The 14,543-nt window shown below is 37.8% G+C and overlaps 1 protein-coding gene across 2 annotated transcripts in view; it reads right to left on the reverse strand.

Annotated features, from left to right (window-relative positions):
• The window catches only part of GYS2 (glycogen synthase 2), a 58,885-nt gene that overhangs the window by 5,129 nt on the left and 39,213 nt on the right, over positions 1–14,543 (reverse strand). For both annotated transcript variants that reach the window (XM_036865546.1, XM_036865545.1), the window contains 3 exons: positions 13,890–14,003; positions 4,013–4,139; positions 835–930 (listed from right to left, as the gene is read on the reverse strand). In XM_036865546.1, the coding sequence (XP_036721441.1) occupies positions 835–930; positions 4,013–4,139; positions 13,890–14,003 (337 nt within the window). The remainder of the gene's footprint in view (positions 1–834; positions 931–4,012; positions 4,140–13,889; positions 14,004–14,543) is intronic.

Consider the following 14,543-nt stretch of genomic DNA (forward strand, 5'->3'; position numbering starts at 1 on the left):
CTCCTGTTCCTTAGGGTCTATCACGAACTGTGTGATTATCCACTCCCTGACTCCCCTACTGCCTCTGCTTTATCTTTTCCCTTCTGAGACTGTATTTCTCCTGTGATTTCCTTCTAACGGCTCACAATTGTCACCAACACACAGCCAACAAAACAGATCTTGCTAAAGAAAATCTGGCAGTATAGGGATACCTCGGGTCAGTGATCGTCCTCGGGGTTGCTCACTAACCAGAATCTCCGGGGTGAGACCTGGGTCTCAGTGCTTTTTAGGTTCCCCAGTGTCCCCACCGTGCAGCCACGGGTGAAGACCAGAGCTGTCAGCCAAGGAAAGACAACAGTGACAATGCAATTCTAAAAGACCAGAGAATTGGCAATGTCCAGGCAGAGCATCAGCCCATTCTAACTTTTCTTGCTGCTAGGCAGCATGGACATAGAGATGGTGATACCATCTGCCATCTTAAATGTGAATTTTGATAACTTGGCATGGAACTTATAAAAAAATTATGCTGATCAATACATGTACTCTAAAGCCATGGTTATTGTGATTATCACTTCTAGGTAATAGAGGACCAAATCAGTTCAGAAACATAAAAAGGTGAAAAGGCAATGTTTGTCCAAGTTTAACACTCCTTTTGTAGTTTGTCTTTTGAGCAATATGCTCAATATTAATATCATTCTAATCTTTTCTATGGACCATATAATGAAATCTACTTTTAATTAAACAAGAAGTATAAAAAGTTTAATCATCAGGATAGCGTTAGAGTCGGGCTCTGTAAAGACCCCGTGCTTTGTTTGGTGCTTCTCCCGCAGTTGGGTTCATGACGAAAAGCCTCACCGTATGCAGTGGGATCAGCCACATGCTCCTGCATGAAACAGCCAAAGCCAGAGAGGTTGGTGGTCACGCTGGGGATACCCATCACGGTGCATTCGGCTGCCAGGGGAAAGAGACAAAGGCTTGGCTTCAAACCAGCAACAATATCCTCTTACACACGCAGAGAAGGAAAAGCCCCAGTCCACCTAGTAATAGCAACATTTATTTTATGCCAGGCACGGTACTAAGCTCCTTACATGCATGAACTAATTTAATCTTCTCAACCACCCTATGAAGTGAGGCTACCATTATCCCCATCTTACAGACGAAGACACTGAGGCACAGAGAGGTTAAATAGCTTCCCCAACCTCACCAAGCCAGGCAACGTGGTAGAGCTGGGATTTGAAGCCAGGTGCCCAGCTCCAGAGCCCTTGCTCAGAACTGCTACCCTACACTGCCTCTCTCATTCCAGCTGGCTTTGTTGTTTGCTCTGTTCTAAGCTTGTATCACTAAGTATTTGGCAAGTTTATGGGGTAAGTAAATATGTTTTGGAAAGAGCCATCTCCTCCAATCATATTCACCTCTCTTGCTACCAACGCCTTCCACTTTCTTGGGTGCTCAGCGAACCCATGGTTTCTTTCAATCCTCTACCACCTTTTAGTCAAAACCTTTTTTTTTAGAGAATATCAGATGTGTCTTAAGACATGTTAACACACTCAAGGATGTTTGAATTGTTAACATGAAATTTATATTTTATTATGGAATTTCCCTTGGTTGGCTAGTGGGGATGGGTGGATAAAAAGAGATTTCCTCGTGACCCATGTTCTCCTGTTCTGCAAGTATTTCCTCTTGGTTTAGCTCTAGAGAACAGTGGTTTCCGAATTTGGGGGAAGATGGTAGAGGAGAGGAATGTGGGACAGGGATTATTGGCCCATTTGAGGATCAGATGAAAACTCTGGAACTCCTCCCCAGAAAAATTTTGCCTACAATTCTATGGAACTTCACAGATCCTTATTTTTATTAAATACTCGTTGACACCCATATAATAAAATGCCAGGGACCCATGTAAGCTCAGTATATGCTCACTGAGTGAATTTAATGAAGTAAGTGTTTATCTTCACTGGGTTTTCTCAAAACACAAAACACAGATTTTAACACTTTCTGGAGAGTTAATACAACATAAAACAACTATGTAAAAAAAGTTAGAGAGGTAGCTAATATGCTAATGCCAAATGTATACCACCAGAGGTTTTGCTGTTTCTATAAATAAGGAGGAGCCAACTTCTTTTGGTTAATTTATGATTTATTTATTTATTTTGGCCACACCATGCGGCTTGTGGGATTTTAGTTCCCCAACCAGGGATCAAACCCGGGCCCTCAGCAGTGAGAGTGTGGAGCCCTAACCACTGGACCACCAGGGAATTCCCTTGGGTTAATTTAAAACATAGAATGACTCATTCACTATAGGGTACATATTTCTCACACCCTTTTTTCCATCTACTTATATTTTACAACACATTTGCTGGCCAATATCTTAACACACTAAATATATTTCCTCTATCATTTCATGTTAAGTTTAACTTTGTCCTATAAAATGATATTCTGGCAGAAAGGCTGCTGTAAGTTAGATAACATTCTCTTTACCCAATATAAATGACTTCCCACATTCCCTTGGTCACTCATGCTTTGGTTTTGTACTTCTTTGCTCTCAATATTTCCAATTGTAAATTATGTTACTTCCTAGAAATAATAGGAATAAGAGTCTATAACAAAGTTTTAAGTTCATCAAGTGAATTGTTTTAATGTATCTCAAAAGATAGATACTCTATTATCAGCAATTTAAGATAACTATGCGGGCATTTCATAGGTAAGAAGACACTGCCTTCACAAAAGTGGAATTTGTGCCGAGAACAATTTTTAGAACTACAAGAGAGGTAGCTGGAGGAGTTAGATTAATAACTTTTCTCTGTCATGTTTCAAGAATGGATAATTCTTTTTCAATCTTCCCCCAAAAGTTCTAATGGTTTTACAGCTGCTGGCAAATTATTCTTGGTGGAGCCTAGAACAATAGAATAGGACCTATGTCAAAAGATGAAAAGCCTTCATGTCACTCCTATTGTAAAGATTATAGTATCCTATTTATACAGAATTTTAAATTCTATACTAAAATTCTGGGATCAAAATGTAAAGATTAGAAAAAATTCTTCTTCATAATTCAGTCTATGACCTCTCTAACCCTGACTGCTGCTGCCCTTTACTTGGCCTATAATGACATTGAGATGCAAAATGTATTCATTATAAATAAAAATGTTTTCTGAGCCTTTTCTTTTACAATTATAAATGGAATTATATCTATACTAGGAGGAAAATCGCTGTTTACCAAGAAGATGGAAAAGCCATCATTGTCTTCTTTGCATTGGCATATATTTAAAGTACTTGTTTCTTTTTTAATTAGGCATTTCAGTACAAGTACAAATTGATGTCTCTTAATACTAATGGCAACCATGCCAGTAGGGGCCAGAAAAGAAAAATAGATAGTGGATCTGAGAATCCACCATCCGAACAGAAAGGGAGGCAGGTGGAGGGTCTGAATTGAACTATGTCATTGGGCATAATACCTACCACTGAACCGGCATTCTATGTTAAAAGTACCTCGTTTTTGAAAGACAAGGGTGTGAAGATGACTTCTCACTGTACATCTCTTTATACTATTTGTGTCTTCAACCATATGAATGTGTTATCTAATTAAAAGATACATATATCCTTTCATTTAAAAAAAGAATTCTGAAATAAATTTTAGAGCAATTTTAGAAACAAAAATTGTTTCTCATATTAACCTCCTTGCAGTTAATTTCTCCTTCATATTAATGGATAGGACTGGTGAAGATATAATCTTTATAAAACATTCTTTTTCTTTGGAATGCAATGAGGCAACAATTCAGACACCCCCTAAAATATGCCCAACCACAATCTCCTATACTTACATAAAAGATTATGTATTATGTCCTTATTCTTAGGTCAGGAGCTACATAAAATGAACCCCTGGGATAGATCCAACCATTTCTACTAAGGTTTTGGTTTTGTAGTTTTAAATGACATACCATTTAGAAATGACATATCAACTTAGAATATTACATACATGTGCATAAAATAATATACTAATAAAATCTAAAACACTTCCCAATCTATACATGTCACATACCTGGAGTATAACCCCAGGGTTCATAGTATGATGGAAATACTCCAAGATGACAACCTCGGACAAACTCTTCATAATCCATGGGTAACAAGGGGCTGGTAGAGGATAGGAACTCTGGGTGCAAAATCACCTGAAAAAGAAAAATTCTACTGAGAAAAAAGAGAAAAGAAAAAGAAATTAAAGCAAAAAAATCTCCTACAGTTTTGTTATTTCAATATTTCAATACTATAGAATCCTTGTGTTCTAGATTCTGGGGAAAGAAAGAGAGAGATAAGAAAAAAGAAAAAGGAAAATATCCTGGTGTTTTTTTCTCCTCTCTACATTCTCTGTAAATATCTATTCTGAGTACTAACTTTCCCTCAGGTTCCCAGGCCTAGATTAGAGGATAGGGAGTTATTGTATCCATTGTTGTTCTCATGCTAAACTCCTCCAACCCAGACTTTACTGACAATAAAGATTTTACTTGGTTCTCTGACTGCTGGTCCTTGTCTTGTTTCTCAACTTATTCCCACCTTGAGCAGGAAAAAGGGGAGCTACCCTTATGTGCCCCAGGCATGAGTTAGCCAAGTGAAATGGAACTAAGGGCCAATTGCAAGCTACCAATGTGATGTCACTGAACTGGAGATGGGAAGAGCAGCAGTACCTCCTTATAGAATATTTCCACCATGTGAGTACAATAGTCATAAATAACCTCAAGAGCATAGGTAATAGGAAAATGCAGTAAACAACTAGGATGCAATGAGTTTTGAGCATTACCTTTCTTTTTAGCATAATTGATTTTTTTTAAGTCTATGTAATTTAATTTTACACAATGATTGTGTTTAAAACTGGCCTACAGCATTTCTGAAAATTCAGCAATTGGCTCTCGTGCACCGGTATGAGTCTTTTCTTGGACTGCACAGCCTGTAATTTTCTGCAAAGGCGGAGACCAGAGACAGCCAGCTATACTTGGAAAGTTGTGAATAGAATAGCTACTTAACTGGTCACCTAGATGAATGAGTTCTATTTCTCCTATTTATTAAAATGATGAATTATAAATTATAATATAATTATAATGTATAAATTATATTATTATCCCAGTACTTTAAAATCTGATTTTAAAAATGTATTAGAAATTATTTTTAATAACTTACTTAGCTATGGGGGAAGGCTGACAGATAACATAAAACTGGTTTGGTGAGAACTTTCATAAAATGGGGAAATAGGAGAATTATATATATGTTTATGTATAAATTATATATTTTTAAAATTATATTAAAATTTAATTTTATACAAATTATACATATAATTATATATAAATACAGGTATATATGTATATATATATATAATCTGAAAAAATCCCAAATTTACAGAAAAGTTGCAAGTACAATGTGAGGAGAATTAATATTTTTTCAAGAACCATTTGTGTGTAAATTGCTTACTGGATGCCCATCATCCACAAATACTTAAGATGTATTTTCTACAAACAAGAACATTCTCCCTTAAAAAACTAAAAATAGAGTTACTATATGATCATGCAATTCCACTCCTGGGCATATATCTGGAGAAAACTCTAATTTGAAAAGATAATTTGAAAAGCACCCCAATGTTCATAGCAGCACTATTTACAATAGACAAGACATGGAAGCAACCTAAATGTCCATCAACAGATGAATGGATAAAGAAGATATATATATATATACATACCATATATATATTAATATATATATGTACATACACACTCACATATAATGAAATATTACTCAGCCATAAAAAAAGAATGAAATAATGCCATTTGTAGCAACATGAATTGACCTAGAGATTATCATATTAAGTGAAGTAAATCAGATAAAGACAAACATGATATCACTTATGTGTAGAATCTAAAAAAATGATACAAATGACCTTATTTACAAAATAGAAATAGACTCATAGACATAGAAAGCAAATTTATGATTACCAAAGGGGATAGTGGTGTGGGGAAGAACGATAAATTAGGAGTTTGGGATTAATATATAGACACTACTATATAGAAAACAGATAAACAACAAGGACCTACTGTATAGCACAGGGAACTAGACTCAATATCTTGTAATAACCTATAATGGAAAAGAATCCAAAAAGAATATATATATATACACATATATATATGTATATATATATATATATATATATATATATATATATATGTATATATATATATAACTGAATCACTTTGTTATACAGATGAAACTAACACAACATTGTAAATTAACTATACTTCAATTAAAAAAAGAACATTCTCTTACATAACCACACTATAAGCATCAAAATCAGAAAATTAACATTGACACATCACTACCATCTAATCCTTAAATCCCATTCAACTTTCTCCAGTGGTTCAAATACTGTCCTTTAAACCAAAGGACCCAGTTCACAGTCACATGTCACATTTAGTTGTCACTTCTCCCTAGTCTCCTTTAGTTTGGAAGAGTTCGAGGACTTTCTTGGGCTTTCATGACCTTAACACTTTTGAAGACTACAGTCTAGTTATTTTGAAATTTGATCTTCAGTTTGGGCTTGTCCTATGCTTCCTCATGGTTAGAATAAGTTATGCATCTTTGGTAGATATAGCACAGAGGTGATACTCCGTTCTTCTCACTGCATTTCATCAGGTGGCAAGGGATTTACACTTTATTCATTACTTCTGATGTTCACTTTGATCTCTTGATTAAAGTCATGTCTTTTTGGCTTCTCCACTGTAAAATCTTCCTCTGTTTCTCCTTTGTTATTAGTAAGTATCTGGGGGGGAGTTATTTTTAAACTATATAAATATCCCATTCCTCAATAAACTTATACTTGTATGGGATTCATGGTTCCTTGTGTTATTCAATGTATTCTAATTCATTGTTATCTTTATTTATTTTGATACTTAAATTGTGCCTGATTTGGCCAGTGGGAGCCCCTTCAAACTCGTTTCTGTAAATTTTGACAGATCTCCATCATTCTTTGAGCATTTCTTTGATTTTCTGACACAAGAAGAAGTTCTAGGCTCATCTTTTACTTTTCCTGCCACAGCCCTAGAAGTAACAATTTCTTCAGTGAGTCCTGGTTCCTTTTAGTGTAGAATGATATAAAGACCTGGGTTAGATGTGCTCATTGTTATTGGGGTGTTACAGGCCCTCTCAGCAGTCAGAGAGACACAACATACAACATACACACACACACACACACACACACATCTATACTTAGTTTCATTATCTTTAATGTAATACTTATTGGGTCAATCCCTGCTATGATCTGAATGTTGTGTTCCTTCCAAAATTCATATACTGAAATCCTAAACCCCCAAAGACAGATGGTATTTGGAGGTGGGGCTTTCAAGAGGTACTTAGGTCATGAGGATGGAGCCCTCATGAATGGGATTAGTGCTCTTATGAAAGAGGCTCCAGGAAATTGCCTAGCCCCTTCAACCATGTGAGGACATAGTGAGAAGCTGCCATCTATGAACCAGGAAGAGGGCCCTCACCAGGGCATGACCAGGCTGGCAACTTGATCTTGGACTTCCCAGCCCCTAGAACTGTGAGAAATAAATGTCTGTTGTTTAGAAGACACCTAGTCTGTGGCATTTTGCTACAGCAGCCTGAACAGACTCAGACAATCCCCCTCCACTTAACTAGTCTCTCCACAGCCTCTCCCTCACTCCACTCTGGCTCTGACACCTGCTGTGAGTGTCTCTCCTCACTGTGTGGACCTTCCTCACCTTGCCTGGGCTCTGACTCCTTTCTATGGACTACCCCAGCATGCCCCCCCTTCCAGTGTAGACGCCTACCTTGTGCTGCCCCACCTAATGGCTTTAGAACTGAACTGTTTGGGAAGGAGAAAGAGAAAGAGGGAGAGGAAAAGGAAGAGGAAAAAGAAACTTTTTATTAACAACAACAAAAAAAGTATTAGACAACAACAGTTGTCTAATACTTTATATATTATGTCACGTTCACGCATATTACCTGATTTAATCTTAGCAACATTGTGTGATGAGGACTGTAGACATTCTCATTGTCTTAATTTTAGAAATAAGGAAGCTAAGACTTTAGAAGCATTGGTTATATCTCAGCAGATCCATAAATAGCAGACATGTTAAACTCAAGAAGGAATAAAATTGTAAAAATGTCCAAAACCAGTACCTACAAATGATGGTTTATTCAATCACAAGAATCACAAATTGGCAAAGCAAAAATGGATAAAATATTTTCCTCCACAAAACATAATTTTAATTCCTATTACATATAAAATATTGCACTAGGAAAAGAGACCAAAGACATAGACAGTTGACTGAGTCTGGGCAACCATCAAGTCAGAAGCCCATTGTACTCTGTTGGTAAATATCAGCAAAGGGGGATTTAAAAGGCATTGTGCCTACTTTGGCATTTCCAAACTTAGGAAAATCTGTACTCTCCAAAGCCCATTTTGGAACATGAAAACATCATGGCTCATTCGTTTTGTTCCCAGCCAAAGAGACGACAGCATGACTAAAATAAGAGAACAGCTGCCCTGGGTCCTAGAACAGCCAATGGCAGAAGCTCAGGGCAGAGGAAAGGATATCAGAGGTCAGCCCAAGGTTACAAGGAGGATTAAATGAGATCCTGTATGCAGAGCACCTGGTTCCCAGCAGTCCTTGGATCAGTGGGGATAAAACAAATAAACAAAGACTTGTCGGACTGTATTTATCCTGGGAGGGAAGTAAGGTCCCAGGAAGTTAGTTTACTTTCACAACATGGCAGCACAGGGTCCAGACCTGAAATCTGCCATCTAGACTTTTCTCACTATACCTTGCCACTGAGGCAGGATGGATGATAAATTCAAGTTTAAAATAATCTGCAACGCTTCCTGAATCAAATGGTCACATTCATATAAAAAACTTGTCAATCCAGTCGGAGAGTTAAGAACCACTCTATAGCCATCTATAAATATGCAGATGATCAAATAGGTACTTATATTAGCACAGGCCCTGAATTACTGTCAAGCTTTTAAAGGATGCTATTAATAAAATGAAATACCTAATTCTGAATCGACCAAAGTCTATCTCAGTGCTTTTGAGTGTATGTTGTTAGAAAGGGGCTATTCTTTTATTTTTTGTGTGTGTTTGCTTTATGATATTAATCAGTGAATATCTGAAGATGTTCCTGAGTTTAACTGCATAAACACAATTTGTATGAAAGGGGCTATTCTTTTATTTCTTGTGTGTGTGTTTGCTTTATGATATTAATCAGTGAATATCTGAAAATGCTCCTGAGTTTAACTGCATAAACACAATTTGTATGAGACCAACTTTCTTCTCCATTCACTCTGCATAAGTCATGGACTTTTTTATATTTCTGTGCCTTTTCATCTACTTCTTCGGCCTGGTGAGCCCACCCCTCTGTTATTTGCTGATGAACTTGTGCTCATCTATCAAGATGTAGCTAACATATCATCTCTTTTATAAAACATTTTATCAAATCCTGCAGGTACAGATCAATTATCTGTCTTCTACGCTAATCAAACTCCATTCACACTTCTAAAAATATATGGAGTATGATGTGCCAGGGACTGGCCTAGTACTAATTAAAAAAAGCTAACATTTATTATGCATTTACTCTGTGCCAAGGACTGTGTTAAACGTGGTACCTATGGTTTATTTAATCCTCCCAACAATTCTATGAGTGGGGCTATATGATCACCGCTTTACAAATGAGAAGGCTGAGGTACAGGTAGATTAAGTAAACTTACACGTTGAATAAGTGTCCGAGATTTAAAGCCAGGCAGTATGAGTACAGTCGTGAAGGACTTCACATACCTTTAGAGATGTGTGTGGCAGCCCTGAACTTGCCACTCGGATTTCCTTCAAGAGATCCTGGCCTGGGGATCTTGACTGACAGCCCTAAGTGCCTCACCTGTGCATCCATCACAGTGGCTTACAGAGACCAGGAGGGATGGGTACTAGCACCAACCCATTTCTGCCCACTGGGTGATCCCTTTAATGAGCAACTTTTGCTTGGGGAATCCCCATCCCTATTAATGGAAATCCCTATTAAAACCATTGCATTGAATTGTTCATAGACTAAGGCACACATCTGCCTGCCAACCTGAAACTTCTGGAAGGTGGAAAGGACACATGAAGATGAAACACAAAGAAAAGGTTGTTCAATAAAGGAAAATGTATGTAAGAACACTAAGATACTTAAAATAAGTCAACAGTAAACCAAAACACACACACACCCAAATAAGAATCTTTAGTATTAAGAAAGGAAGCACTGTAGCGACTTCCCTGGTGGTCCAGTGGTTAAGACTTCGCCTTCCAATGCAGGCGGTGCAGGTTCAATCTCTGGTCAGGGGGAGCTACGATCCCACATGCCTCACGGCCAAAAAACCAAAACATAAAAAACAGAAGCAATATTGTAACAAATTCAATAAAGACTTTAAAAATGACCCACAGCAAAAAAAAAAAATCTTAAAAAAAAAGAAAGGAAGCACTGTATAATAATTCTGAAATTGTGTTAGCTGTAGTTTGAGTGTACTGTTGAAAACTGTTTTTGTTTGTTTTTGTGGGTGCATAAGCACGCACATGTGGGGTGTATGTGTGTGTGTTTCCTTCCATTAACTGACAAGCCATATTGTGTGGTTTTGGACCGTTGCTTTTCCCCTTTATGAGTCACTATATATAGTGTGGTTATGTGTGTACATTTTTTGTGTAGTTGCTAATTTTTATGAATTCTAGTGTTTTGTTAATTACAGTTGACTTTTCTTTCTGCAAAAAAAAAAAAAAGATAATAAGGCTGAGACTTTTTAAAAACTGGGCTGCCATCTAAGGCTCTTCCTAGCTCATCCTTCCTTTTTGCTCTCTCTTCCTTGTGTCTGGCTGCACCTCCCTGCCTGCTCTTGCTTTCAACCTCTTTACCCTTCACAGGCATTTCTGCCAATAAGTGTTTTCATATCTACTCCTGTCTCGGTGTCTGCTTCTCAGAGGAAAAACACTTAGAAAATAGGTGAGACATGATCACTGCCTCAAAGAACCCACAGTCTCTGGCAAAATGGACACATAAATTAAAATATATAGAATTCAATGTGATAATTCCTATAATTGCAGAAGATAGAAAGTGTCTTGAGAATACAGGTAAGGCAACCATTGTTCTGTCTGGAGTAGACAAATGTATATTGAGGAAAAGTGTAAGGAAGAGAGGACTTTTAGGTTGGATCCCAAAAGAATTGTTAAAATAACAGAGATAAGGTTATTTCAGAAGGAGAAAATAATATCAGCAAGTACACAGAGGTATGAAAGTGTTTAATATGTTTAGGAAATAAGTTACTCGTCCATTCCTGGGAAATTGCCTCACTGTTATCACACTTTTTTAAACATCAATCTGTATTTATTGTACATTATAAGTGCCAGGCACAGACAGATCGACAGAGGAAGGTTCACAAATTTAGATATGGATGTGACATGAAAGGTTCTGAGAAAAACAGAAATCGACAGGGAAATAAGAGGCTTTCTTGCTCCCACTATTTTCTTTCCAAGAGACAAAAAATTGAGAAGGACCAGTCTGGGGTAAACTACATGAGAATGAAGCCAAGTAAGTGTTGACACACTCTGTGGATCCAATCCTGCTGAAAAACATAAAGGGTGGTGCATCCTTGGCAGATAGAGTCCTGCATTTCCAGGGGAAAATGTGCAGCCTGACTATTATAGGTGCACTAGGTGTTGAAAATTTGGAAATTCACAAACACAAATGAGAAACAAAAATCACCCATAATTCTATGGCACAGGGCAGTATATACAATATGTGGGTAGGTGGGTGTGTAGAATATGTTTGAAATAAAGGGTTAACACAGTATGGAACATTTTATAAACAGCTTGTATCACTTAATGCTGTATTACGAGCTCTTCCTACTATTATGAAAATTTCTCCTGCCTTGATTTCTGAGATATTTTTCCCTTTCTTTCTTTTCCTGAACTTTCATTTTTTAATCCCCTCTTAACTCTTTTTTTTAAAAATTTATTTATTTTTTATTTTATTTATTTTTGGCTGCGTTGGGTCTTCGTTGCTGCACGCGGACTTTCTCTAGTTGCAGCGAGCGGGAGCTACTCTTCGTTGCAGTGCACAGGCTCCTCCTTGTGGTAGCTTCTCTTGTTGTGGAGCATGGGCCCTAGGCGCACGGGCTTCAGTAGTTGTGGCACGCGGGCTCAGTAGTTGTGGCTCGCGGGCTCTAGAGAGCAGGCTCAGTAGTTGTGGCTTAGTTGCCCCGCAGCATGTGGGATCGAACTCGTGTCCCCTGCATTGGCAGGTGGATTCTTAACCACTGCACTACCAGGGAAGTCCCCCCTCTTAACTCTTGAGGTTTCCTTGGCTCAACACTTTCCTTCATTCATTCCACCTGGTCTTCCAGCATGGCAGGGTCGTCATTCCTTGGTCTCCACTACTGCCCACACGCCAATAGCTCCCCTCACAACTGTCCTTATAAACCCCAGACCTATGATTTCCAAGTACATATTAAGCATCTCAACTTGAATATCTCACACGTAACTCAATATATCAAAAACTGAACTCCATTCATGACATGACCCTCAAACCAACTTCATTTGAAGCCTTTCCTTAGTTTTTAGAAAGTATGGGTTACATACTGAAGCCTTGCCTTCTCCCTCTTTCTCACTCTCAGTGTCCACTGGTCACTGAAGTATGGTCCGTTCTGCAGGCAACCATTTCTCCCATTATTCCATTCTCTCCAGCACTTCTGATAAGGCCTTTGGAAGAGGCCCTCAGCATCCCTCACCTGTACTGTTGCAGTAGGTCCTTAATTTGTCTCCATTATATCCACTCATACCTACATTAACGAGTGAGTGTGGGATGAGAAATACATTTAAGAATAGACTATATTTTCCCAAGAAACTTTGCAGAGAAGAGTAGAAAAACATTTAGAAACATCAAGAGGAGACAGGGTTAAGGTAAAGTTTATTCTTTCATGTGGAAAAATTTAAGAAATATTTGTAGACAGCAAGGGAAGGAGCTAGTAAGCCTACAATATGAAGAAGGGTAAACAGGGCACATTTCCTAAGAAAGTGGGAGGAAATAAGATCCCAGAAAAACCCTTAGAATCTGAAGGAAAAGAAGTAAGAATGGGTCAAAATCTATATTCGAGGCCAGTATGAAGGGACTCATAAGATCTGCTAAAGGTGAAAGAAAGAAGGGACGGTGAGACCTTTCCCTTCAAAAAGATTGGTAAAAGCTTGTGACAACTTGATCTTAAATGCTGGTGAATGGAAGTGAGTAAGGATAAGCAATTATCTGTTGACACGTTCACCCTTGTCTCCCATGCCTAGCACCATGCCTAGAACATGACATGCCCTCAGTAAACATCACAGAGATTAAGCTCCACGGTGGCAGAAACCAAGTCTTATTCATGTACCTAACCCTGTCCCTTGTCATCATAGAAACCCAAGAGTCAAAAGAATGAATTGGTCAGTAGAAAATTACATAAAACCATCATTAGCCACATTCTCTGAAACTGGAAGCTCCTCATACTCTGCTTTTAAGTTGAACTTTATCAAGAAGAAACAAAGACAGTTCATGTTAATCTCAGAGATTCATTAATAAAGCAATTCTTAGACTATATGTGTTTCATTAAAAATGAGACCATTTCCTGATGCTTACTGACAGTATTGTACAATGAAAATGAAAGCTAAATTACAACTCAAAGCCATAAATAGGCTTCAATTTTTAAGAATGATACCAAAATAGTCATTCTTTAATTGCTCAAGACAGGAAACAAAATATTATTTACAATATTTCTGATAGACGTTACAACCAAAAAGGGATGCTTCTAATAAATTCTCAAAAAATCTATTCTGTATGATTTTGAAGTGCCCCACGCAAACAATTAGTTGTACCTTGACTCTGTCTGTACGGCTGTTGAAAAGCCCGATCCTTCTAATGGTGCTGAGGATGGGATCTGTGGAGTCATCAATCATGTTGTGAGTCGTCACCGGGGGCAAAGATCGCCGCTGAAGGAACAGAGAGAAGAAAATGTCAGTTTGTGAAAAGAATTAACAAGTGTGACTAATTTCAACAATAAGTCATTGGCGACATGATATCCAACCTTTATGCCTTCTGGTCTGAAATACTACTAAGGTCTTTCATGCCACTAAGAGGAGGATAACAGGATAAAGAACTTCCTTCCCATACTGTGAACATACGGTACTTGTGTTTTTCACCTGCAGCCACTCTATGAAAAGCCTAGACTTCTTGAGCGCTCCTGGGACTTATTTGGAATAAATGTCCTGGAAGCTTGACTCCAGATGAGCTACTCTGCCGGTTCCCACTAGGGGGCAGTCCTCTGACGCCTCGCTGTTATTGACAAGATTCCCGTACAAGCCTAACACACTTATCTTTCCTTTTTTTATAATAATTCCACTCGACTGAGAAACATTCACCTTTTCTCTATAGTGACTCCGAATTCTATGCTTTTGGAAAACTTTAGGAGGTATTTTTGGTGTCATTGCAATATACATCGTTTTTCAATTGGACATATTGGTTCCAAATGA

This window comes from Balaenoptera musculus, chromosome 10, assembly GCF_009873245.2.
Source record: "Balaenoptera musculus isolate JJ_BM4_2016_0621 chromosome 10, mBalMus1.pri.v3, whole genome shotgun sequence".
NCBI lineage: Eukaryota > Metazoa > Chordata > Mammalia > Artiodactyla > Balaenopteridae > Balaenoptera > Balaenoptera musculus.